The sequence below is a fragment of the Diadema antillarum genome, unplaced genomic scaffold, assembly GCF_040938485.1.
Source record: "Diadema antillarum isolate AM-2024a unplaced genomic scaffold, OU_Dant_1.0 seq00000735_RagTag, whole genome shotgun sequence".
NCBI lineage: Eukaryota > Metazoa > Echinodermata > Echinoidea > Diadematoida > Diadematidae > Diadema > Diadema antillarum.
Window position 1 is genome coordinate 399,382 of NW_027271635.1, and position 27,143 is coordinate 426,524.

Consider the following 27,143-nt stretch of genomic DNA (forward strand, 5'->3'; position numbering starts at 1 on the left):
AAATCACTGCTCCCAGTGGTAATTAGTACTTTTAAAAGGAAATAGGCCTACTCCTCTACCACACAAGGGGAAAAAAAATCGATTGGAACCTGACTTCATGCAATTGAACTTGCTTAGGGAAGTCTTAGAGGGTGTGTGTTTAGGGAGCCTTGAAGCTTATAATGTGTGCAGCAACAGTTCATAATCATTGTCAGAATTAGCAGTGACCTTGTTAAATGACAACAGATGTGTTAGAAGGAAGGCAAGGTGTTAGCCCGTGATTAGATGTGTCGTTTGCTGCCTGTCTGTCATTTTCACCATAGCCTGGCCTAGTGGAAGCAAGTTTGTATCCTCTTCAGGAAGTAGTGCCCCGGTTCTTCCTTCTTCGATCTCTCGAAAACCAGGAAAATGTTTTCCCTCCCCCCCCCCCCCCTCCTCCTCAACCCCACCCCCACCCCCAGGGGTTAGTGGTTTGGTAGTGTCTGCAATGAATATACATGACTGCTGCATTTGGCAGCACCAGCACAGATTGGTGGGACTGAGTTTCCAGGCAAACCACTTCCTCATGCTCACAGAGCTCCCATTGGTTTGCTGAGTCAGTACCAGGCGGATTAGCCCCGCCCCTCTCGGGGCAAACTCATGAATATTGAACAGTGTGTCTGCTATGCCACCTTTGCCAGCGAGAGTCTTGCATGCATATTCATGCCCCAAAAGTTACTGGCTGCTGCTTGATTGGTGAGTCACAGGTCATGTGATAGGCGTTCCGTGAGTCAGAAGTGGCCATGTGAAATCAGATGCTATTTAAACACAGTGATTGGTACACTGTGTTTATTCCATCTAGTGCACTGGGGTGAGTCAGCCTGTCCGGACGTGTTGTGCTGTGGCTATTGTGTGCATTTGGACTTGTGCGTAAACGAGAGAATCTTGCCATTAGTAGCAGTCATCAAAATTGTGGAAACCTCGGGAGGTTGTTTGGAGAAGAATTGTTCAAACCCATCGGCCATGGCAGGTGTAACTGAAGCATATCACAGGAATTTTCATCAGACTGGATTCGTTATCTTAATTAATGGGCATGCATTCAACCATACTGAGATGGGAGGTGGTCTGTGGGCACAAACAGAGATAATGCCTGCCCTTCCTGGGACTTGAACTGAGGGCCCTAAGCGTCTGGTGTAGGTACCTGAATATTTCAGTGTCTTCTGAGGTGATGCCCAGTCAAAATGGCACAGTCTTCTCTTCTGTGCCACGCTGGAACCATCGAGTGTGAGGTAAAGTTGCGCAATATTTGCTCAATACTCTCTTACCCTTTCTCTCTCTCTCTTTCCTTCTCTCTCCCCTGCCTGCCGTTGCCTGCCGTTGCCTGCCTGCCATATTGATAGCTGTATTATAAAAGAACCGACCTGTGGCCATGCCATGGGACAATGTATGTAGGGCTGTAGCAGGTCTCTTGCAGTTTCAGCCAGATTCAAGGCCTTACCACCCCTCCATGATTAGCTCTTGAAATTTGAATGTTGTAAAATTCTGTCCCATCTCCAAACTGATGTTTTCTACCCCTTGAAGCCTCAAGAGTCCCCCTCCTAGACCCAGGCTTAGCTACCTCATCTAATCCCTCCTCGACCCCTTTCTGCCACCATACTGCCCTGCTCCCCCTAACCACACCAGGGGTGTGGATTTGTCATCCCTCTTTTCTTTAGCTTGTGTCTTTAGTCCGTGAAGGGATTTGCCAGATTTTTGAAACTCCTTGTTGGTAGGGGTGATCATTTTTTGCCATAGATGACAATGGTGACCAGTTCTTTTGTGTTAGCACCATGCTTTTATTGTACATGCTGAAGGTGATACATTCAATATTTTTTCTTCTTCTTTACACAGTGGTAAGCTCCAGAACAGTGTTCTCTTAGAATTGGTCAGCTGCAACAATTTAAACGCTGAAGTCAAACTGAAAAATCTTTTGCGTTAATGTCGAATCTACAGAAATGCAACCTAACAATCTTAGGTGCATTTAGTGCTCTTGTAGGTGACATTGATGTAAAAGTGCACACACGTGCACCTATGCCTAATAGTGAGGGTAGAAAATTTGTCACCATTACATGTAATTGCCAACAAATTTAATCGGTAATACAAATGTAAGTGCGAGTGTGGCTCTTGAGTTATGAGAACTTGCCCACTGTAATCCTCTGGATGTATTAAGTAGGCGAGCACGAGTGGGAGTACGCCTTTTTGTTTCTCACCGTGCATCTTCCAAAATCATTCCACCATTACTTGTCACTCCAAGGTTCACTAGAAAATTGGGATATTCAGTTTGAGTGGGATTTGAAAGAAACTGTGACCTTTTGTCACTGAAGAATGCTGCATTTTAATCGTGCCGACAATGAGTCAGCAAGCTTTATGTACCCTTCTGTCGTTTACAGGCAGGCATATTAAATGAGGGTAGGGTGAGACTACATGAACACTACACTGCTGTCTATACAGAAAAAAAAGTGTTAGATTGGTGGCAACATGCCAGCTTAAAATACCAGGCCTATGTCTTCGTATGTATACTCTATGTTTGTCTGTGAGAGTAATGTCTCCTTGTTTCATGCTGCCTTACCTCTTTTCAAGATAACATGAGACCATATAAAACAGATTGATGCAACAGTGCCCTAGGTTAGAATCAAAGTTGTCACTTTATATCCAATTAGCTGATAGTCCTAATTCAGTATATCATGATAATATAGTCATGAAAATGGTTAGTTTTTATTATGCAGTAGTTCATAGCCCGAAGGACTGATATTGAATTGTGTTTTGGACTTGGGAAAGAATTAATTTGGGGATTTAAAAAAAAAGGAAAATCAGTGAGTCATCTACGACAAGAAATCATTTTCATGCTTCACACTGAGCTTTGCTGCTTTTCAGAGATATCGAAACTTTTGAACTTTGAACTCGCTGGCCGTTGCTAATGACGTTTGTTCTCTTACCAAACCTTATCTCCTTTATACCAGTTTGATATGATGGATACCATTGCCAAATATGAGTGTAGTTTGTTTGTTTGTAGGGGTGTTCAACCATCAAAATTGAGCTAATTTTGAATCTTCTCTGTAAAGATACTCTGCATGCTCCCCCATATTTGATGTAGGGCCTAAATGTGTGGTTAGCAAGAATAGAATCTTGGTAACTTGCTCCATTGTGTTTCCCGCTTTTTTCCTGAACATCCTAATCATAATGTATAATTTATCATACAGTAATACAGTCATATTGATAGCATCCCAGGGCAAAATGAGCACTCCATTGCCCAGTTTGCCATCAGGCTTGTTCACTCACACCCAATATGAAACAGTTTGATAAAAACTTGATTTTTGCAACGCAATTTGAAAAAAAGATAATCTTGTGTGTGAATGGGCCTGCAGATTACGTATCCAGTTCTTCTGTGCACACATTGATCTACTTCGAGTATGTAATTTTGACTACTGGTACATTCAGCTTGAAAAAAAAAATAATATTGGCAATAATGTGAGCACTTCTGTACAACTTTCAATGAGGAACACATCACTTTAATATGCCTGGCTCACCCACGGCAACTGAAACTCACTATTGGGCAAGTAATACAAATGAGTGTTAAATTTATAGGACACTTGTGAATTTGGGCGTGTGGTTTAAAGTTCTTGCTCCTTGGTTTATGGTTTACCAGAAAGGCTTGTGAATTCCTTCATGTGCAGAGCAGTAATAAATACTTATTGTATTATGCACAGGTAATAACCAGAGTGGAGTTTGTATTTTATGCTCATTCTACAGCAGAAGATTTTTTTTTTCTTTTTTAATTCAGTTCTTTTTCTTTTAATTTAGGCTGTTGGCTTGAGTCTGTTCTCTTTGATGGCAAATTGTATTGCTCAGTACTACCGCAAACAAGACTGGTTTAGAAGCTATAATATTTTCACATAAGGGTTGTGTTATATTATACTTTTCCCACTTTAATTTTGATGGAAGAATTCCCTCCCACACCCCCCCCCCCCCACACCCAACTACTGTTGTTTTATTCCGTGAAACTCACATTTTTTTCTTTCTTTTTTTAATCAAACATTTCTCGTGAATATATATGAGATGTTTTTAAGAATTATTCATGAAAGCCTTCTCTTTTACTAGGCTGTACAAATTTCCTGCCAGCAATTAAAGTGCAGAATGTATAATGGCTTTAACACAGGCATAAAGAAATAAAAGATGGTTCATTTCATGGAGACCCCATGCAGTGATACAGAGGGTACCAGCAGAACGCTTGATAATCCTCGCAGTTTATGTTCCTTTACCCGTGAATGGGCCTCTCGCCATATAACTCTCTTTGTCTTATTGGCAACAAGAGTTTGTACGCTACCAGTCAAATTTCGCAATGCTGGCTGTTGGTATTATTACTGCCTGTTTTGTGAACACCAAGTTTGGTTCCTACTATGTCACAATCTTCAACAAAGCCGTCAGTTAAGTTCGGCTGGTGTAACATTTTTAGTTAGATTTTGTTTTCTTTCGTTTTCTTTTTTTATTGGGGGGGGGGTGTGAACATTATTAACATGGTACCATCATACCAGCTTTTTATCTGATTCGGACAGACTTTCGGGGACCCACCTCCATGTCCGCACCCTTAGTGTCCCGATCACGCTGAGTAATATTGCTGGTTAGATGCTGAATCTGGGATGGAAAGGAAGTCATGAAACAAAATGAAAAGTAATTAAGGTTCAGTCTTCTTTGCAGCCAGCTAACCAAAGTCCAGACCTATGAGAGCTGCAGACCTGCTTTGAAATAGCTAGTGTCTGATGGGAAAAAGAATGATGTCAGAAAATGCTGTTCTTTCAGACATTGGTCCAGTAGAAAGAATATTTTCAGTCTCAGATATTTTCTGTGACTGCCAGTGCATATAAACAAATGTGGGTGTGCTGTGTTGAACAGTATGGTGGAGTTTATGATTTAAAAAAAAAAAGAAATATTAAAAGGAAGTGAATATCCTCTCACCCTCATTAAACTTGTTTGTCTCAATTGCATTTCTTTGGTATAGTTGTTGTCTTCAGGCAAAGACTTTTTTGCCAAATGTTGTGAATGTGCTTTTTATTTGTGGTTAGAGTCTGTATTACAACTACCAACAAGGTATTCAAACGTGACTTCCATGTAGGGGATCCAGGAATACATGCTTTGACCATTGCTTTGCCAGGCAAGCCGTGGACAAGGTTTCTATCGGCAGAGACAGATTTAATGGAAAAGATGCTCCATACAAAATCAGAGCCGCTATATTTCCCTGAATCTTCAGCAGGCTCCCTAAAAACTGAAATTTCCCACCGGCACCGTGTCTTGACAAAAGAAAATAAAATCCTCCCTTGTTCGGGTATTATTCTAGTCACTTGAATTGCATTGTACACACATGTACAATGTGATACACGAGTATGGCATCTTTCTGATTGCTTTGTTAGATCTTCATGATTTTGATGTTAGAATATTTGCAGCAATGCATAAGATTTAAAAAAAAAGATATTGATAAACTGTAGTATAACAAGTCTAGCTATTCCCACCCATTACAAAAAATGAGAAATGATAAAAAAGAAATCAATATTTCTTTTTATCTTTTGAGGTTTTCTTCCTGGGGTAGGTGTACACCCAGTTGTAACAAAAGGTGGGCACATTCCATGGAATGCCAGCAATGTGTGTAATGACAGGTCTATTATGTCAGGTTTCAAAGAATCATCCATGTGTATCATAGCATTTCTGTCAATTACCATCTCCTCTTACCCCCCCCCCCCCCCCTTTACCAAGGTAACATATCAACCTCGCTCACTGAGATTGTTGGTGCAATGTGAATGAACTTTGTAAAAATTGTAATTGTGTGTAAAATGTCTTTATGTGTGAGTGTGTGTTGTCCATGTGTGAATGATTCCATATTGAATTTAGTATGTGTGCCCATTTACTACATTAAAATACTTTTGAAATCTACTATGCCAGGTACAAAGTTTGTGGTACTGACAGGGATCACATACTGATAAGTAGATGTTACTCATGTAATTGTGTGATTTAAAAAAAAAAAAAAATCACATACTTTTCATGTGCTCTCTCTAACTTCAGAAGTAAGGCGTGGGACTAAATAAGGATTTCCAAAGCAGTAAAGCAGGAGCCAGTTAACAGAATAGAAAATGGAAATAACTTGGCTTATACAGAATTCTTCAGAACAATGAGTATGAGAGACAAGATCAATTATTAATCCACAAGGTAGCCAAGTAAAGAGTTTGGGTACATGGAAGCGATTATCAACAATGTAAGAGGGCTCACTTATGATTTGTAATTCTTTTGAGCATGTCTTTGTTATCTTTATTCTGGTAAAAGCTCTACAGACTTGATATTTCACTACAACCTGTGGTGATTTTCATGGATCAACTACAAATGTCAGTACCTCACCAATGAAATGACTCTAAATCAAATCGTTGTTTCCTTCCCCTGTTCATGCATCCGTCTAGGTGACAAATTCCGCCTCGTACTCGCCACCACGCTGCGCGAGGATGGCTTCCCAGACGAAACCGACTTTGTGGCCCTGGACGATGGCCAGCCGAGCCGGGCCGACAGCTTCGAGTATGTGATGTATGGCAAGGTCTACCGCATCGAGGGAGATGAAAGCCTCACGGAAGCAGCCACTAAATTGTAAGATTTGTTCATTCTCACTTGAGTTGCAACATAAAAGAGTTTACTCCTATGGTAGAGCTCTCTGAATCTTAATATAATAAAGGCACCAAGTTTCCTACCATATTCTGAGCAACAGTCTTTCATTAACTTAGTGCTTCCTAGAACTTGATGGATCATATGCAAAGCTTATGGTGAATATCGAATCTGGCAGGGCTCGGGTTAAGGATATATGGTATGAGGCTCTCAAGGGTCTACGCACATATTTCTGCAGTATTTATGAAGGATGGCAAAGGACGTTAACTTCACGGCTGTGACGTCTCTGATTTTGAAGTGCCGGTATGACGGCAAGCCTTCCACTGCTCTCAGAATACACCTTGATTGAGTGATTCATCTTTCAAGTCACTCCAGGTCATGACGATGTCTATCTTCCAGTTCACTCCCTCAGTCTCTCCATACTCCTCTATCCCTGCCTTCTATCGCCCCTCACTTCTCTCCGTAAGACATGGGCAGTATCAAGTGAGATGATCAGACCTCCCAACCATTCTGAATTTGGAGGAAAGAATCTGAATTTGTGACCATTCCCAGCTCTTGTTTCAATAGGAGTTTCTTTATTTTTCCTGATAATTTCACTACTCACTCCTTATGGGAACTGCTCTTTCTTTCCTATTTGAGCCAAATCATCCCTATTTTCAGTTGAAAAGAAAGGTTAGGAGGTCTGGTTGATGATACTCCATACACACTAGTACAGGGAAACCTCACTGTAATGAGGTTGCCAGGTCTGCTAATGTTACCTCGTTATAACAAGTACCTTATTTTAAATGTACTTAAAAAGAAAGAGAGAGAGGTCAGCTAAACATAGTTTTGGAAACTGGAATTGCTACTGATCGCCATGACTGCCGATTTTACCTTGTCTTTAAACAGGTACCTTGTAAATATTCTGAAGAAGCAAACAGCAGTTATGAGAAATTGAGATCACCAAGTTCACCTTGTTGAAAGTGGCACCTCATTGTAAGGGAGCTCGTTATAACGGGGTTTCCTTGAATGACATTCAAGATGTCATGTACAATACTAATAGATTACATGCAAGTACAGGTTGCTGGTTAAGTCTTTTGAATATGTACATGTAATACTGCAAAGATTGGGGTTTATCTCTGAATTTGATAAAGAGAAAATTAATGAAGTGAGACAAAACAAGACTTCTATAGACCCACAGAGGTCCAAAGGAAAGATGAAACAGGGGGAAAAGAAACTGAAACACAGGATAAGATGGTTTCAGTATCAACAGATGGGTTTGTGCAGCTGCGAAAAGGAATTTATAGATATGGTGTGCAAATCAACATTTTGTGGCGTGCATTTTGTCATACATTTCTGTGAAACTGTATGGAGGAACATGTAAGTCTCTGTTTCAGTCTTGATCCTAACTTTGGTTTTGAAGTCATTTCGGCTGTACGTATAGACAAAGAACCTTATGCCAGTAATTTCGAGCAAATGGAATGCGTGCTGTGGAGCTGAGTAAGGCAACTCCGAAGTTGCATCATGAGCTTGAGACTTCCCTGATGCTATCGCCTGATCAAACAAAAAGGGAACAGCTGAAATTTAGTGGTTGGGTATGGAGTTACCCTCTCGATGAAATATTGAAACCAAGATCCATCCCAACCCCCCCCCCCTTTTTTTTTGAATGATATTGGTATTGGTAGGACACTTGTACCCCCTTGTACACATCTGTGTTGTCGTGGCGATGGCACCTGTTTGGTTTCAGCCATGTGTTTGAGCACCTGCCCATCCAGTCATGATGCAAACATACAGCACCTCTCCGCCAGTCGGAAAGCACAAAATAGTCGTGTATGTAAGAGGAAGTCATCAGCGGGATGCTTCTCCTTCTCGGAAGAGGTGTGTGAAACTGGATGGGTTTTCGTGTGCATTGTTGAACAGTTGTTGTTCATTTGTGGTCTTTCTTGCACTCCATCTTGCTTTGTTCGTTCACCTCTGTCCATGTAAACAATGTTTTTATCCATTCACGAGTATGGTTAGCCTTGCGAGTGTAAACCTGGCTGTATCTGCGGAGTGTGGCCAACCTACAGCTGGCCTGTTCCTCTTTTCTTCTCCCTTCACTACCAAAAAGAAAAAAATAAAACATCATATGCTTTTTACTCTATTAGATGTGATCATTCTCATGCTATACAGTCAGACCTCTCTTATCCGGCCTCCCTTTATTCGGATCTCTCTTTTATCTTGATGCGATCTCACTGCAATTTTATATATTTTCTTTTTAATCTAACAATTATGGGAAAAAAGGATATTTCAAACTCAGATAAATTCCTGCACAAACTCACATGAAATAGGCCTACATATTATTCCCAACATAACTGACATACATTCACATCAAACTTTTGTCTAAATACATGCATTCAGACATTCACTACCCCTAAAGCACCGCAGTGTACGCTACCTGCAATAGGTTACATGTAGCTACCATGTGAGTCTCCCATATCCGGCCTCATCCCTTATAATCTGGATGAGTGCCGGTTCGAATTGTCCGGATAAGAGAGGTTGGACGGTATGACTTTGTCTACTGTTTCTAGCCATGTGTATCCTCCCTGTTTCAAGGGCTCTCTCCCCGCCCAACCAACACCTCCTATCTAACTGTCCTCTTGTCCATTTCTTTGTTGGCATAAAAATGATAACAGACTTATCATGTCCGGGCAGGTTGCTGAACTTGATCCTCAGCCTCTTGTACTCTGTTTTTGATCCGGAGTTTGACATGGACTCCTGCGTGGCAAAGGAAGTTGGGATGATTCCTTCAAATTAGACCCTTTTTTTTTTTTTTCTGAAATCGGAATAAGTGAAATGTGAGGTAATGTTGTCAGCCTGCCCTCCACTTTCTCACAATTGTCTTCCTCATGCCTGTAGTAGTTAGCGAGAGCATCTGGTCTTTTGGTCGGCTAGACGGTTTCCTCTTTATCACCTTACGCCCACCTTTTTTTGCTCAGTGATTCCAGGCAGAGCTCCCAAGCAGGGGGTTGTTCCCTGTGAACGTTGAAGATTGCGACATCTAAAGATCTAGTGTTAGTCTACCCGTGCAGACGCATCTGATGTTAAAAGACAGTGCTAAGGAATTTTGAGGGTACTAGTAGCCTAAAGCTGCAATGCTGTTATTGCCATATCTCATCCCAAATATACAATGTACATGTCTGATAAAAACCTAGGCACATTTCAATGGGGAAATAATACATTCTGTATCAGACGTCAGAACTTGTGACAATGACTGTCTAATATGCTGTTTTTCTGTATGAAAATAATAGCAAAAAGTTTTGTTTTTATTAGGTGATCTAAACAACCTAGAAAATATGGGAATCAGAATGATTATATGCTCAGAGTGACCTGGAGACAACTTTCTTTTCTTTTCTTTTCTTTTTTTTTTCGCTTTTTATGTGTAAGTCAGTGCCTCAACTTCCATTATGCTGGAAACTGGACTTTAAATTCTTCAAGATTGCCATGTCATATCTTAGTGATCTTGTCATTGACTTACAGAAGCTGGTGTGGACTTTGGATTCTTCCAAATTGCGTACAAAGTCTCGCCATCCCACTTGATATGTAGTCTCTTTCAAGACTTCAGAATGCATTTGATAAGTCCTAAAACAGTTTGACAAAAGAGGAAATGGTAGCTGGCTTTCCAAGTCCAGAAATCGAAATGTTGATCTTGCGTCACCAGGCCTTAGTTTCTTGAGATGTAGTGGGTTCTGTGTGTTCTTATTGTCAAAAAGCTCTATAAGTGTGAAGGGTAGTTTGCTTTTGGTACCGCAGGGTGAAAATGGTACCAGGTATTTGTTTTCATCCACAATATACAACATGTATCTCGTAAACCCTACCTCATGATATTGCATGATAGGATCCAAGCAGTATTATTTTGTTGTAGAGAAGTACATTGTAGTATAGTCTGTTAGGTGAATATGATAACCCTTTTATATTTTGTTGGGTGTTTTTGTCTGTTTTTACTTCAGCATTTTTGCTTCAATTTCTCACAGTGCCTCACAGATTTCCATGAAAATAGAGTGCAAGGGTACATATAATATGCCTTTTTCTCTTACTTCCCATCCTCATTCTTCTTCCTTATTCTTTGTCTCTCTTTCTCTTTCTCTTACTCTGCTTCTGAATGGGTAACACTATGACCCTATGGCTGTTATTCTGAACACACCCTTGCTCGGAGGCATTATTCGCAGACCCAGTTCTTAGCTTTCCATAGTGATATTTATAATTTCTGTGACACATCTGCAAGTTGCAAACCGGCAATCAAAGTTCACGTAGTGAATTCAAACAAAATTCATCTGCCTTGTATCATCTGGAGCCATTTTTTGATCATTCTGGGTGTCATGCTTAGAAACAGTATAAGGGGGTCTGCAGAGGTGAGACTAGGGCCATCACCTTCTGCTACTCAGGCAGCGCCAGCATTCCAATGTATGACATCATCAAGCCACGCCCCTTGAAAATCAGGGGGTTCCCCAGACCATTTGCACCTGACTAGCTTTGTTATCAGCCACCTCAGACATTTTCTTGGTGTGTTCAAAGTGCATTCCCATGGGGAGGATTGTCTTTAGTTAAAGGCTCACATTTTCAGAGAGCTTCGTATTGGCTGAATAGCCTTGGTACAAGTCCTCTTTGTCATCTTTCATCTTCGTTTGTCGGTGTGGACAGAATCAATCTCTTTGTTCCATATTGCACAAATATTTCTGTCTAATATTCATATATCTCTTCAGAACACTGTTGAAAGGAACTATCCATGGTGCTCATTTTATCTTGAATAGCCCACCTTTTATATTCACAGAGGTGAAAATGGTAGTATGCCTGCAACATACGTGCATCAGCATTCTCTCTTTCAAGCTCATAGGCACTAGGGCATTAACACTGTCAACTTTATGCTACTCTGTGTGTGTGGGTGTGTGAATATAGCATCCTATCCAGCTGTCCCTTTGCAAGAGATGTATGTGTGATAGCTCTATTGTTGCTGTCAGTGAATTTGTTTATATTTCCTTTTTTTTTTACAATCAAAACATTCTTCTTCTTTTTTTGTCTGTTGTCAGCATTTTCACTGACGAAGACAAGTCCATGACTAATTCTAGAAAGAATTCCTGCTTTTGTGTCGCCAGCTCCCGCCATCTTTCGTCTTCTCTGTGCCCAGTTTTCTGTTCACCGAAAAGACCAGCATGTGCTATTCTCACGTGAGCCGTCAGAGACTGTGAATACATCTGCTGGTTTTTATCGGTGATTTCAGAGCTGCCGTCAAGAATGACATTACAACAGGTCTCGCCTGTGTCATCGTCGTCCGGTTCAAATGAAATTTTGCTCACCCCGTTCTGTGTGTTTGTCTTGTTACAAGTGGGCCTCAAAGCATTTTCTTACCATTACCAAGGTTGTCCGTTGCAACCTAGATCGTCCATAGATCGTCCATGGCAATAATACATTTTTTTTTTCACTTTGTTACAGAGAGTGAAGGGATGGGAATTCGAAAGGTAGATGATGAAGGCTTTAAAGTAATGTTTTTTTAATTACAAAATGACACACTGATAAAAAACAGCTTTCCGATTGTTTTGAAGCCATTGATGCATTTAAGCCAACTTCTCTGTAAATCAACTACAAATGTACATTGTCATTATTTTTTTTTCTCATTATCTGTTAGTGAACCATTTTATAGTGCATTCAATCATAAATGTTGGTTTTTGAAAGATATTCCAAGCATCCAGAAAACTTAACTATGGTTGTCTGATAGAACAGTATAGAAGAATTGAATTATTTGCTCTGTGAAAAAGGATGGGATTGGCACATATTTTTGTATGCATGAAAAGATAGCAGCCTTGAACCAAGTCTAGCATACCTTTGGATTCACAAACATCTGTATTATAAAGACCCCCTGAATTGATTTATCTCTAGCACAAGGTTGATTTCTGGACATAAGGGATCAAACTTCCTGTATCAGTCTGCCTTTGCTACATAATTAGTGGCATACTTCTTCATTTCCTGTTCCGTTTTTCTCAATTTAGTAGTCTGTGTTCCAGGCTCATGCTTTAAAACTTGTAGCAGATACAGTGAAATTTTTTTTCTTTAAATGTAAAAGCCCTGCTTAGCATTGTCTGTTGGGGTCTTCCTGATTGGTTTGCTTACAAGTGTGTTGCTCTCTAACTCTTAACTACCTCATCCCTATAACCCCTCTTTAACCTCACCTTCTGTGTGTACTTACAAGCGGTTAGAATATCATGGTGATTCTTTTCATATTATCTGGTAAATATTCATCTTTGATTTTTGCTCACCTGAATGTTTGTAACAAGTTGAAGAGAAAGAGAGAGATGTAGAGAGAAAGTATGATTATGGTAATACACCCCAGAGTTGGGGAAAAAAACACAATCAAACAAATTAATAAAAACATGTCAATTTAGAATGTGTCCCCTTATATACAGAAAAGAATGGTTGGAATTTTTTCAGGGTCTAAATAAATTCACTGGAAATCCATGGTATTTATTCCCTCTCACATCACATTTAAACACGTTTTCAGTTTTGTTGTTCAGTGGAAAGGTCTAAATTACCTACCTGTATAATATACCAGCTTATGAAAGGAATGTTTTCATTTTCAGGGCTGTAAATGGGACACACAAACTTTTAAGTATGCTCATGAAGACTGTTTTACAAAAGACTCTAAAATTGCTCAGAACTTTGGCTTCTTTTCAAGCCATACATTGTTTGCAGTGAGAGAGAGAGAGAGAAATATAGTCTTCATCTCTCCCCCCCCCCCCCCCATGACATAGCATGATATCACCCCGCCCTCTGTAATATTGATAAGGGCCCCCAACTCACCCATGCTGGCTGTGAATAGCTGATAACACTCTTTCCCATTAGCCTGAATGATATCAGCAATATATATTCCGACTGTGCCAATAAATAATGACCCTTTGTCCTTTGGTGAGGGCGGGGTAAGTCCACTCTGCCTTTTTTCTCTCACAGCTTTCATCAATAATATATTTTCATGCTGCAGCGTCAGTGTACAAAGGGGCTATTACACATGGTGATTTATAGTCTTAGACAATGGCAACCGGAGAGAGAATAGTCTAATTTAAAACAATAGGGGGCTCTTTGGTTGGATGTTCCACAGCAAATGCTATAAAAAAAGGAGGACAGTTTGGGCTGGTCTCTTCAAAAAATTGCAAGAAATAATCAGGTTGAATTTTGGCAAGATATGTATTTTCATATGGTGATGAGTAAATTGAATTAGACAGTATGCATTGTTATCAAATTTGTTTTTGAGAAAGAATAAGATGACCGTTCATTTCGGTGCAGGAAATAGAATAATTTCACATAAGTTATTAAGTTGTATCAAAGATTTTTATCAAGATTTTTCTGTGGCATTAAGATAAGCTCTCAGCAGGAAAAAAAAGTGATGCATACTAGCAAATTGCAGTGTAAATTGGGATAGCGGAAGAAGTGCTGTAGAGTACTCAAGCTGCATGTAAATTTTGTCTTTGTCATCACCTTAATGTAATACCTACAATCTGACTTCCCCTTCTTATACCATTGTGCTAACAGAAATAAATAACATAAACCAGCATGCCCTTCTTTATGAGGTTGATAGTCTTCCTTCCATCCCTTGCTTTTCATTCATTCACGCCATGGTTGGTATCTGTTGTTCCTTTGTTTCCTTGTTTGTTTGTTTTTTATTGTTTTTGTCCTCTTTGTCTTTGAGGGTGATGCCTTCCATAGTAGTGTATTAGGATTACAGGGGGGGGGGGGCAACTAAATCAAAAGATGAGGATAAACTGGAACAAGATAGTCTAAAATTCTTTAAAGTATGCCACTGTATCTTTGGATGTGGGCAATTATGCTATAGACATTTATGAAAATTAATTCATTGTTTTTTCATCACTTATTTCTATTTTGCTCACACTTTCCATATATCATCACTTGTAGTTTGCAATTTTATTAGCTAGTATACTTTATAAAGATCCTTCCAATATCAATGTAAACAGTCCTAAGAAACAATGTTCACTGCAGTGAGTTGGTTAAACTGGGAAATGAGTGGAATGTACTGATCAATCATGTGTCAATCATCTCCTCTCATTTGATGGTGGGGCAGGCAGAGAGATCAATTGTTTGCCCTGCCATGCAACATTCTTTATATATTCATGGCATGCAACATTCTTGATACATTCGTGACATGCAACATTGTGGCTTCCTGCACCAGTGATACTGTACGTGTGGCTCGGGTCCAAAAAACAAAACAGTGAGGGCATTGTTCTGATCGGATGCCTCTCTGATTAGAGCACACTTTTCGTGAATGAAGAATAGCTTGGCAAGTGGAGATGTATTGAATGAGGGAATGAATGCACTTTTATGCGAAGCAAATAAAGGATTTACCCAGGCCAAAAGATATCTTTTAGAAGGGGGGGGGGGGGGGGAGGGAGATGGAAATGATTTAGAAGCCCTTTGTGGACTTTGTTCTGCATTCAGGAGTAACACAAGGGTATGTGACCGAGAGGGGCATGTACACACACGCAGGCCAGCTCGCTGCGGCGAGTCTGGGCAAATCCCTGCTCCTCCTCAGTATATAAGGAATGAGTAATCGGCCACGTGTCCTGCAGCTATAAAAACCCTCAGCTCTCCGGCTTTCGGCTGCATTCTACGGTCTGGCTGAGAAGCGCCGGATGATCACTGTGATTGCTGTGTACAAAGCTCGGGTAGATTTTGATGGTGGGGGGGGGGGGGAGGGCTTTAAGAAAGTAGGGAGAATGTTAGAATGGGAACTTGTGACTAGAATTGTTCTGCAATGGATGTTCTAGCAAACCCAAAATTTTTGTGATGGTTTTAGACCAAACATTTTTCACATCATCTTAAAAATAAAGGAATTGTCATGTTTGTGACTCTTCATTTTGTTTTTGGGTTTTTTTTTTCTGTTTCTTTTTTTGTTGGAAGAAGCGCAGTTAGGATTTGTACAGGTGATAACAGCATGTCACATTTGACAGTGACGCTTTTCAGGGAATAACCTCTACCAGTTTTTGTGCAGCTAGGGGGAAGTGGCCAGTACATTGTCATGTCTGAATCTCACCATATAGGCCTAGTTGATGTCCTCTCGTGGAGTTTGAGCTAAAAGAAATGACGACTCTTCCCAACCTGCCTGTGGCATGTCTTCAGTCTGTAAGCTGATTGCTGATTGGCTGTCTTCCTTCGGCAGTGTAGTTAGCTGGTTGTTCCACTGACCAATCACCAACCAGCTTGCTGCAGGGCCCCAGGAAGAAGTTTTAAATCACCACTGGAGGACCCACAAAGACAACGAGACCGGTAGTCTTGAGACGGAGGAGTCCCAAGGATGATATTGTTTGCGGCTGGAGAACAGTTCATAAGCCATTCTGCCATGATACTAGATTATCTAATCATGTGGGATAGGCCTGCATACCAGACACATGCCTTCTTGTCGCCTGTCAGTCAATATTCATGTATCAGTCAATAGTCACGTATCAGTCAATATCTGAATATATGGTGGATCTATGACCATCATCCCCATTACATCTTTGTCTCTCCTTTGCTGTATTTTTCGACATTCTGTCCAGTCTTTGGTCTTTTTGTGCTTGAGTATATTTTTTTCCAGTCTCTTTCTGTGTTTTTATTGAGGCCTTTAAAGGAACCGACTGTATATCAGGGCATTGTCATAGGGTCCTCATTAACATCTTCTACATCACTATCTTGTTTGGGTCTTCAGATCCGCAAAGTTTTTGTCTTGTTTGAACTTTAGAGGTGATACAATAAAGTGTTGAATTAATAGCACCCTTGAAAGAATGAGGTGCCAAGTTATGATTGATAAGGCATGCTCAGACTTGTTCTGGGGGGAAAAAAATGAGTTTGAGTAGGTTTGCATGTGCGAGATGTAATGAGGGAAGTAAGGCTGCAAATATTGCAATGTCTTGGTAATGGAATATTTGCTTAGATTATCACATGATATGCTATATATGATTACAAAGAGGAAGCAAGCCATGTGTAGCCATTCCTGTATTTCATATCATAAACCACATTTCTTGGACAGTATATGGTTGGCTTTCATCTCACTGTAGAATAGTCCTTCAGAAATACAATGTATATTCAAAAAAACAAATTATGAATAGACCTCACTTTAAGTGACTTCATTGAAAAGAAAATTAGTTTAGCCTAGATGCAGTAATTTTGTCATATTGGATAAAGTTTATTGTGTCCTGGAGTATACTATGGAAAGAATTGTGCATGTGTGTATGTGTACAATGTATGTTGCGACCTCCAGTGAAGGAACATTCTTTCCTTTTTTATAAAGGGCAGTTCACAAGTTTCATCTCCCTCCCCTATCGCTTCATGGTACAATCTTAGCCCCCTTCTACATGCCCCGTCAATAGCTTGGTACTGGCCGGGTCTGCCCCCCTCTGCCCGGTGCTCTGTGTGGCCAGTGAGTCAGCAGTGAGCGATTTAGGACACCATAACCGCAAAGATGATGAGGAAGGCCGGATTCGGTGATGCTGTGCGGTATCTGTTTGGTATGATGAAGACATCAGGGGCCCCTGCATCATCACCCTCATCATCTTCTTTAAATATCAGAAAAGTCCTCCCCTCCTCCTCCTCCTCCTCTCCTTCTAGAATTTTCCTTGATTTGTGGTCAGAGCAATGTCTGAGACAGGCTGTGTATTGTCTTCTTGGTAACCATGGGTACATACATGGTAGCAGTCTGCATCCCGCAAAGGCATCCAAAGTTTGATTGCCCCCTGATCAAATCTGTTAGCCCTCTCTACCAATGTTTTGTCTGATAAAGGCATCAGTATGTAATGATTAGCCCAGGTATTGGGGCACATTTTCCTTGTTCTTCAGTATCCCTAATTGTATGAAATATTAAAGGGTTTGAACAAAAACTAATAAATTCCTCTCCATGATGATACATTTCATATATAAAGTATTCAGCACGTCCACATATTCTTTGGCACTTAGTTTTACATAAATATTTTTTAAGACAGTTCAAATATAGAAAAGAGTGGGCACTCAAAGAGAAATAGGAGACTTCTGAAACACATTGATTTCTCTTGTAGTGGACATAGCTTAGTCATGAAATTAGTATGTATACTAGTCTCATGTCCAGCACCCTGTCTTTTTGAATATTGAAAAAAAAAAAAAACCCAGAACATAACACAATTGTCTGTCACAGAGAGAAATGCGTTCAGGATGATAACATTCATGAAACAAGTTCACCACTATGATGTATCACTGAGGTGCATTGACATCCAACCAGTTGTCTATTTTCTCTCCAACCCCTCGTTAAAATAGTGCAAATTTTGAAATGAAATTATCACCCAGATGATACTGATTAGTTGGTAAATGAAGTGGGGAAAATATCACCATGTTCTTGGTTTCATGGCTAATTACTGTCACTCTCTTCTCGCAGGGTTAATAGTGTGATCTAGATAGCTGGGATTGCCAGATAGTCTCTACCACTGGCGCCTGATTCATCCCTGTATCTCTTCTATTGGAGAGGGTATCATGGTGATAGACACATGTAGAGGTAGAACGATAGAACGATAGATAGATAGATAGACAGACAGACAGATAGAAAGATAGATAGATAGACAGATAGATATTGAGGTAGATAGATAGATAGGAAGAAAGATGCATGGTTAGGTAAGCAGGTAGGTAGATAGTTAAGGGGGGAAATGTATGTAGATAAAGAATATTTCATGTACATAAATATGTGTATGTATATGTGTATGTGTGTGTACGTAATACAATGTACTTAGAAAGAGAGAGAGAGAGAGTGAGTGTGTGTGTGTGTGTGTGTGTGTGTGTGTGTATGTGAGAGTAAGGGAGAAAAAAGGTTAGGATAGAAAAAAAGCACTATGAATCAAACTGACCAAGAAATTCACAGGCATCTGTAGATGAACACACACACACACACACACACACAAATTGACAGGAGGCAATGACCTCTACAGAGATTAGCGAGTAGATTGATTAATAATACACGCATAAACATTCACGTATAGTTGATAATTTGAGACAAAAAGGATAGGAAATTAGTGAAAAATAGGCATCTATAGGCCTATTAAAGGAGCGATGAGAGTAATGCTGGCCTGAGAAGAATCGAGGCCGCATTAGAGAGGCGTTTGAGTAATGAATGGTCGGATGACCAGTCGTGACATCATCGATATATTTGGCGGTATGACTGAGGAATGACATCATCCGGGGCGCTAGGCAACCATGGAGAATGGGATGAGGGGTGATGAGCCGCTCCAAGGAGATTGACTGGAGATGAATCACTGGGTCTGTGGGGAGGGAGTCGGGGAGACGAGATGTCGTGGGGATGGGATGGTGCACGGTGGGATGGGAGAAAGGTCTAGTGATAGTGATTTGGATGACGGGTTTGTTAAAAGCTGCAATATTCGTATGCAAACTGTCATGGGGGATCTCAAACTGAGATTTAACAGCACAGTGATTTAAAATGGCAACCATTTCATGAAAAGGAGCAAATGGCAAAATTTTTACATTATCATTGTGTTATTTGTTTAGCATATTGTAACTCGTTTGCACATAATACTCGCAGATGAGATAAAAAGTTCAAAGAAATGAATAAAGACTTTGTTCATAGTCCAACACATCGGTAGTTTGCTGGAACCTATTTTCTTTGAATTATGAAATCTTACATATGCCTTCTGCACGTACATTGTGGGGGAAAAAAAGTGGACTATTACCAGAAATACAATGACAGTGTGTGTGTGAGGACAACTTATTGGAGGAGATAAGACCTCGGATTGTGCCTCTTTCATGATGGCTTACAAAAATTACCACAAGACTCCAAGTGAATGGAGAGGGTAAATTCTTGTAGCACATAATACTCACACACACACACACACACACACACACACAGAACTCGTGATTTTGGTATCAGCACTGGCCATTCCATGTGTGACCTCAATTGTAATTTATAATGAGAAGCAATGTTAAAATTGCGGGCTAAATGTATGTGACAGAAGATTATGTAGGAAAAGAAAAGGGAGACACTAAGTTGGGGTCAGACAAGAATGCAAAGGGTCAGGAACAGCTTAATGGAGAGACAGATAGAGAGACAGAGGAAGAGGAAGGATAGAAGAAGGGATTAGGAGAGAGAATTAAGTGGAAGAACATGGGAAAAGATAGACAGAACGAAAAATATATATATATGCAAAGCCTTGACAGGCATGAGGGAAAAAGGCGTGAAGAAAATTATGTGAAGGAAGGATGGTGAATGAGGAAGAAAAGATGGAGGAGCAGGAAGAGGAAGGAGAAGGACAGATAGAAAGAAAGAGTGATGATGAAAGCATATGGAAGAATCAATAGGAAATTAGTTTTTTGTTGAGGTGGACACTGACCATAATCCAGAAGAAAGGAACGGATGGATGGATGGGTGGATTCAGGGAAAGAGAGAGGAGTGGACAAGGGAATAATTTTATCGCAGACATGAGTGAGAGTAAAGGAAGGGGCCTTAAAAGGACAGAGACGGAGAAAGAAGAGAGCGTATTTTATTTACGGCAAAATAAGTCGTTCATCGGTGGGAGAGGCTTTCTGTGTGCTTTCGATGAGTAACGCCTATAATGTATGTTGACTCGCTGAATCGAAAGTCTGCGAGGATCGAGGGAGCAAGAACATTTCTTAGTCATCATTTCCGATTAATTTCACGCCTCTATCTTTCATTGTACGTGACAAGACAGTGAGTTATGTATAATTATGTAAGTTGCAACATTTATCAACATATAAAAAGAATTTTTTTGTACATCAAACAGATAAAGGATGATTTTGCTCCAGAGGGGCGGGCCAGTTAGCCACAGAACAATAGTCAAGAGCAGCAATGAATAATCGCATGATATTAACGATATGCACCATGCACAGAAATTGTTCTGCGTGACTAAAATTAACAGCAGTGGAAGTACTGGGGAGTGGCATTCATAAATGCAGCTGCATTTTTAACATTTAAACAAATTAAGATGCTAATAAACATGATGCCCCTAAATTTAGCATGCACATTACAAATGCTTGTGACCCTGGCTCTCTTTTATCCTTATTATTAACCTTCTCTTTTTTTCTCTCATTGTTTGACTTCTCCTTCATTTTCTTATCTTTTTTTTCTTCTTTTTGTGTAAAGTTTACTACGGTCACATGTATTTCTCTATTATCGATGGTTACTAACTGACTAATGAAGATAAGGTGTGCAATGTGGTCTTAGCTCTTTAGTTATAAGAACAGCAGAGATGGACATATTGCACTTACCGACAATTTTACCTGAAAAATGAAGATGTCATTAAATCCCTCTTTGCCAAATTCGGGTCATTTGGGGATTACAGTTCATATAAAACACCTCTTGGCTCAATAGGTTTGATTTTCTATATCACGGCTGTTGAATGTGTATGGTAAAGGTTGTCTCTGGGTGAAGGCAATGACAAAAAGAGAATGCTGAAATAAAGTTCCAAACATGAGGGCACCTTTGGAAATGATGTTTTGTTCCAAAAAGTAAAAGCATTGCCTGTAGTGTATGATAGAGTCTTGCAGCCAGCAAAGATCATACTAGCGACTGAACTTGGTGCTTTTGCTGACCATTTGGCTCGCGGAGTCTTCCCCCTAGCCTCCCGATGCCATTGGGGATCATTCGAGTAAGAGAGAGAAGGGGGGGGGGGGGGGGGGAGTGTAAGAGAGCTTGCTCATTTCTGAAGTCACATGACCTGAACTGGTGATGAATGCCGACTCGCGCCCGTATGGCCATTATGAGGGCAGCCAGAAGGGGGTCACGAGATTACAAACAGAAATAACGTGGCGGAGGTGATCCCACATATTAGTCATCAGCTAAGAAGGAATAGACGCTATCCTTTTTTTTCCTCCCTCTTCTTCTTCTTCCCCGCTTCCCAGGTTATTAAATCGTGCCACCTTATATATTATTCACTTTCATTATAGTGCGGCTGAAATTTTGTTTGCGACATATTGTACATACAGAATTTTGGGCGTCTCTGAAAGGCAGAATCATCAAAGAGGAATAAATTCATGATTCAATGTTCATCATTCTGATGAACATTTTGTATGCAATTCTATAGACTAGTTCATTCTGGAGTGAATGACGCAAAGATTATAACCATGTATGGAGGGCTACAAAGACGTTGATGTCCAATGATTCATTCTTCTTTATGAATAATGCTATGCATGTTATAATATGTGACTTTTTTTGTATGCAGTGCATCCCATTTTTGTATTTGACAATAGGATTTACAACTAACATTTTTTGGTTAGATCGAGTTTGGCCGAGTTTAAAAACAGTTATGTATGGTTGTAGACATCCCTTTTTATCAAAATTGCAGTAAACGTGGTATATAATGTGGTTGTTTTTGAGAGGCATAATTATAAGATGTCTATCATACATGACCTTAACCCGTTGGAGACGAGTCCCCGAGTATACTTCGGTAATTGTCTACGGGAAGTGCATGTTGTACTAGCAAAATCAGCCCGTGCTCAATGGGTTAAGGGATATTGTGATGATAGTTGGGAAGGCAATGGGACATCTTCATGGTGTTATTACTGCAGTAATGGTGCCACTGTGCTTGTGGTTGGAATGGCAGGTGGTGTGTGTCTCTGTACATCATGCACTTGACTGGGAGTTGCCTGCTGCATTCTTTAACTGGCCATCAATTGCTGAGGATTTCATTGTCATGGTTATTGCCTCTTTTATGTTTGTTCGTGGAAAACTTTGAAGTCATGGCAGCCTTTGTTTCCATGTGATATTCATATGTGTTTTGTTGCCATGGGGATTGGAGCAACCTGTCATATCAGAACAATCACTAACTAAGCTTCTGTTTTCCCTCCTTGTTTTCAATGCTTGAGACAGTGTTATACCTATGAAGGTCAAGGTTTACACATCCTGTCATTATTGTATGGGACTCCCACACAAAGGGTTAATGTACCGGTAATGTTATGCCAGTTGCCCTGGGTAACCTGGTTTCTCCCAGCCCGCCAAGGCCCCAAAGTCAAGTGCCCTCTGTGGTCCCAGGGGTGTCGCAAGGGGGAAAAGTGAGAGGGTGGGTTTGGGGAAAACAAGAAACTTTTTCATAGTTCTGAGAAGAGCCAGGGTTGAAAGGTGGCAGGGAATTTCTGGGAATTTGTTGGACCTTGCTAGTGACCCCTGAAATCAAATCTTCTCCTCAGTTCTGGTTCTGTTCCTATCAAAGGGAGTAGAGCTTGGATACGTTGACTCTGTTCACTCATTCATATCCTTTTGTTCTTTTACAACAGAGTAAAAACAACAACAAAAAACATAGAAAGCATAGCAAGTAGAACGCAATATGTACATATGAGGTGGTTTACAGTTCATTTGTAATCTATCATTTTATGTTTTCTACAAGCAGATTACCAATTATCATACTTTGTCTCTCATCCTAGATACTTGTCTTTAGTAGAGTTACTGTAAAACCAGAAACATTTCTGGCATGAAACTTCGGCGAATTGCAACTGCAATTCAGTGCATTTTGTAGACAAACACTTTTATGTGCATTTTACTTTCGCGGAACTTGGCTCCTTGTGAAATTCACAGAAGTTTCATGCAGCTGAAAATTTCTGGTTTTACAGTTTTACAGTATTAGCTTCTGTTCTGAGATGCATAAAAGAAATAATTATGCAAACCCACAGCTAACTGACCCTCTCCCTTTCTTCTCTCTCTCTCTACCCGTCTCCAGGTCGGCCTACATCTCCTACGGAGGCCTGCTGATGCGGTTGCAGGGCGACGCCAACAACCTCCACGGGGTGGAGCTCAACCAACAAGTGTACCTCCTCATCAAGAAACTGGCCTTCTAAGGACCTTCTTGCAGTGACTCGGCAGAGAGAGATGGAGAGAGAGTGTGAGTGAGAGAATGAGAAGAAGGAATAGAGAAAGAAGAAACAACCGAGAGTCTGACTACAGATGGATCGACAGAAGGGCAGGATATAGTAGTGAAAGAAATATGTTCAAAAACATATTTTTGCAACATTTGATAAAGATAGACGGACCTTCTAAATTGCTTGTAGATGCAGTGAATCTTTATCACAAATACAAACTATATATTACTTGTCATTTCTGTGTCAGACACAATACCAAAAAGACATATGAGGAGAATCCCTAAGCAAGTCCATCAGTTATGAAAGGAGGGATTCCTGGACCAAAACCCATCTGACTTTGGGTCTCATGCTGATGTGATCATGGTAAACTATGGTTGACATTGATTTTGATGCCTCTGCCCTGGTAGGACACTAGAGTTGTGGTGTTGATGATGGTTTGAAGAGGAACCATGGTATAAGCCCAGAAGATGACTATAACAAATAAGTTCTAAATGTATGGATGATCTTTTGGATGTGGTAGACTTCGGTCTGCAGATCTACTCCAATGTTTTGATCCCTACCACTCAACAAGAAAAAAGATTTTTTTTTTTTGGTTACACCTCAATTGTGTTCATGAGTTTAAATCAGTTCATGAGCCACCTTAAACACCACCTTTAAAACTCTGCTACTGGGGAAATGGCCTCATTTCATTGTTTTCCCTTTTTAACTCGTCATCCGGCGTCCAAGTACATCGATCATTGTGCATGTGTAAATGTTTTACATTTTCAGCTTCTTCTTTAAAACCCCATGATTTTCACCAAACTTTTTAAAGTGATATTTGTAAACAATATTTCACCAGAAACTAATATGTGATGCGTAACCCGTTGTGGATAGGCAGAGTTTGCTACAACATGCATTTTCCATAGATACTTGCCCAAGTATACTCGGGACTCGTCCTCAAACGGGATAAAAAGAGAAAAATACACAGTCAGCTTGCATTGAGTAATATTGCTGAAAAGTGTGAAAGATCATTTACGGTTTCAATCTATTTTCAATTTGATGAATTTGCAGACTTCTCTTGACAACTTAGTCAACCTGAAAGTGTTTCATTCCCTTCCAAAGACAGAATTAGCAGGGTTTTGTTGAATGTAGAGCTATTTTTACTATGTTGTCTCAACATTTTGAATTCACCTCCAGGATTCTTGTGTTATAGAAACATGCAACTGTATTTACTTAAAACAGTCTTCGCCAATATGGGCCAGTACATACTTGAAGTCTCTTGGTACATGTCTGCGTTTTTGCCAACACATGCTGCATTTTAACATGTCTGGCAACAAACACAGCTCTTTAAATAAAGAATGTTTTACTTTGAGTTGTATAAATATGAGTGGTATTTATGTGGCATTCATTGATATGAAGTTATGTACTTTGAATGCTTGTATGAGGAAAAAACAGGCTTTAAGCTATTGAAAATCAAACAAGTGCATTACATTCTGCTAGAGTTCACTGTTTTTTCAATGTACAGAGAACTGATTCTAATATTGGGTTTTCAGGGAAAAGAACCTTGAATATTAGAGAGTATCAGCATATAATCTTTTTTTCATTCCTCACCCACTAGTCTCATGTTGTTGTTAAAGATAAGTGGATTTTTTTTAGACCTCTAGAGAGAAAATCCTTGTTGATTCTAAGGATAATATGAGCATACCCAAGATGCATTGAATATGTATTGTATAGAACATGAAATTGGAAGCAAGAATGAGACAGTCCCCCCCCCCCTCACTCACACACACATACACACTGGCTTCTTTGTAAGATTATTGAAAATTGTTTATTCAAAGTGTACCAAGTTCCCAGAATATAATAGGTAATTGAGGGACCAATTTAGAAATCTTTCTCATTCATGTCACTGGTTACTGGTTACAGTGGAAGAAATCAAAGAAGATCTTAACTTCATTTTGACCCAGTATTTAAATCAACTTTGTCAATCAACCACAGTTTAGGGGGCTTTAGAATGGGCATGTATATCTCCCCTGCTCAGGTAAATTAATACAGAATACAGTATATGACAGGATCATATCAGTTCTTTATTTTAATTCATTTTGGAATCATTGGTTTGTAAATATGTAAATACGTGTAGATTTCAAGTCTGAATCATGGACTTTGGGAATGTACCAAGTGTTTTGTAAAATAAAAGTTGTGCGAGGAAAATGAAATTTCCTGCATTGTGAAGCTTACATATCTGTGCAGTTGCCTCTGTGTGTATAACTACATGTTGTAGATTGAGTGTGTGAAAGAGACTGTGCAGTGTATTCAGTGCATTTGCATGTGAGAGGTACATGTGCTCACAGGATGTAGTCATGTGCTTGCAATGCATTGTGGGAACGCACAAAGATAGAATAAGGTAAAGTGGTGTTAATAAAAGTGTTGTCTCCTTCATGATAAATATCTTAGCTGTGCCTTAGTGTATATGACATTATTCCCCGAGGACAGCTTTGAGAAATAATGCACATTGAAGGCATAGGTAAGAATTTAAGACACGGGTATATTTATCACTACCAGATAAGATGGACATTACTCATCCTTCAAATGATGTTCTCACAGACAACAGAAACAAAAGCAACACACAAAATCTAGTCTTTGAAATGCAGTATTCTACTTATACCATTCCTGTGATATTGTGACTTTTAATTTGATTAGTAACCAAAAGTTTGCATCTAAATGCATTTTGCTGGTGGTGTTATTCGGATTGTCTCCATTTTTTAAACCAGAAACATAATAAAAATGTTCACCCTATTCAAGGAATATAAATGGAAATGTAGTGAAATAAACATCTCTTTCATATCTGACTTTCTAATACTGCAATGGTTCATGCTAAAGTATTTGAAAAGAATAATATTTCTGGCCTATAAGTCCAACTTGAGGCAAAATGGATAAGGATGGCCAAAAAGCAGATTGCTATGTGCATATTTATTTATTTTTTGTTTGTTAACAGATAATTTTCTGCAATTATTTTATGTAAATGTTATCAATGGTCATATGACATAAACTACAAAGTAATAAAGCAACAAATGGACAGACAAATGATACAGTGTACATTGATATGATCAATACAAAACCTTATATAATAAGATAAATACAATTTGGATTAGAGGGATGGTATAGTATTGGTTGAGGTGAGGGTTCTTCAGCTTTTAACTTTCTGTGACATACTTGGAAACCACTTTATGTTGAAGAGCATACAATTCCAAGAGATATTCAAAGTTTACTTAAAGGAAATCGCTTTTGAAATGGCTGAGATATCCAAAAACAAAGCAAAACGAAGTGATCCTACTCAAAAAGTGGGTCCCACCTTTCGATAGTATCCCTTTGTTTTGGATATCTCAGCATTTCAAACCCAGTTTTCATCAAATAAACTTTGAATTCCTCTTAGAATTATATCATATTTAGCATTGTGAGTGAAAATTAATTTCATATCCATTTATTTCATATCTCATCACAAGGTATATAACATGTTTAACCACATGGATTTCCTATTATGTTGACAGATGAAAAATAATGTGACAGGGAAAATAGAATATTAGGACAAGTGGGACTTGTTCATTTGCCAAACCATATCCCTATCTTTGTAATGTATTACACCAATTTCAAACTAATGTGATTATACACTTGCAAACTGTATTTGTGAAAAATCACAGAAG

General features: G+C 39.6%; 1 protein-coding gene across 1 annotated transcript in view; it reads left to right on the forward strand.

Moving 5' to 3' along the window:
* LOC139738325 (DNA-directed RNA polymerases I, II, and III subunit RPABC3-like) overlaps positions 1-25,182 on the forward strand; it is an 86,627-nt gene extending 61,445 nt beyond the window's left edge. Inside the window, exons 3-4 of the mRNA XM_071648964.1 lie at positions 6,438-6,618; positions 23,328-25,182. Coding sequence (XP_071505065.1) covers positions 6,438-6,618; positions 23,328-23,445 — 299 coding nt within the window. The 3' untranslated portion in view covers positions 23,446-25,182. The remainder of the gene's footprint in view (positions 1-6,437; positions 6,619-23,327) is intronic.
* The last annotated feature ends 1,961 nt before the right edge of the window (positions 25,183-27,143 follow it).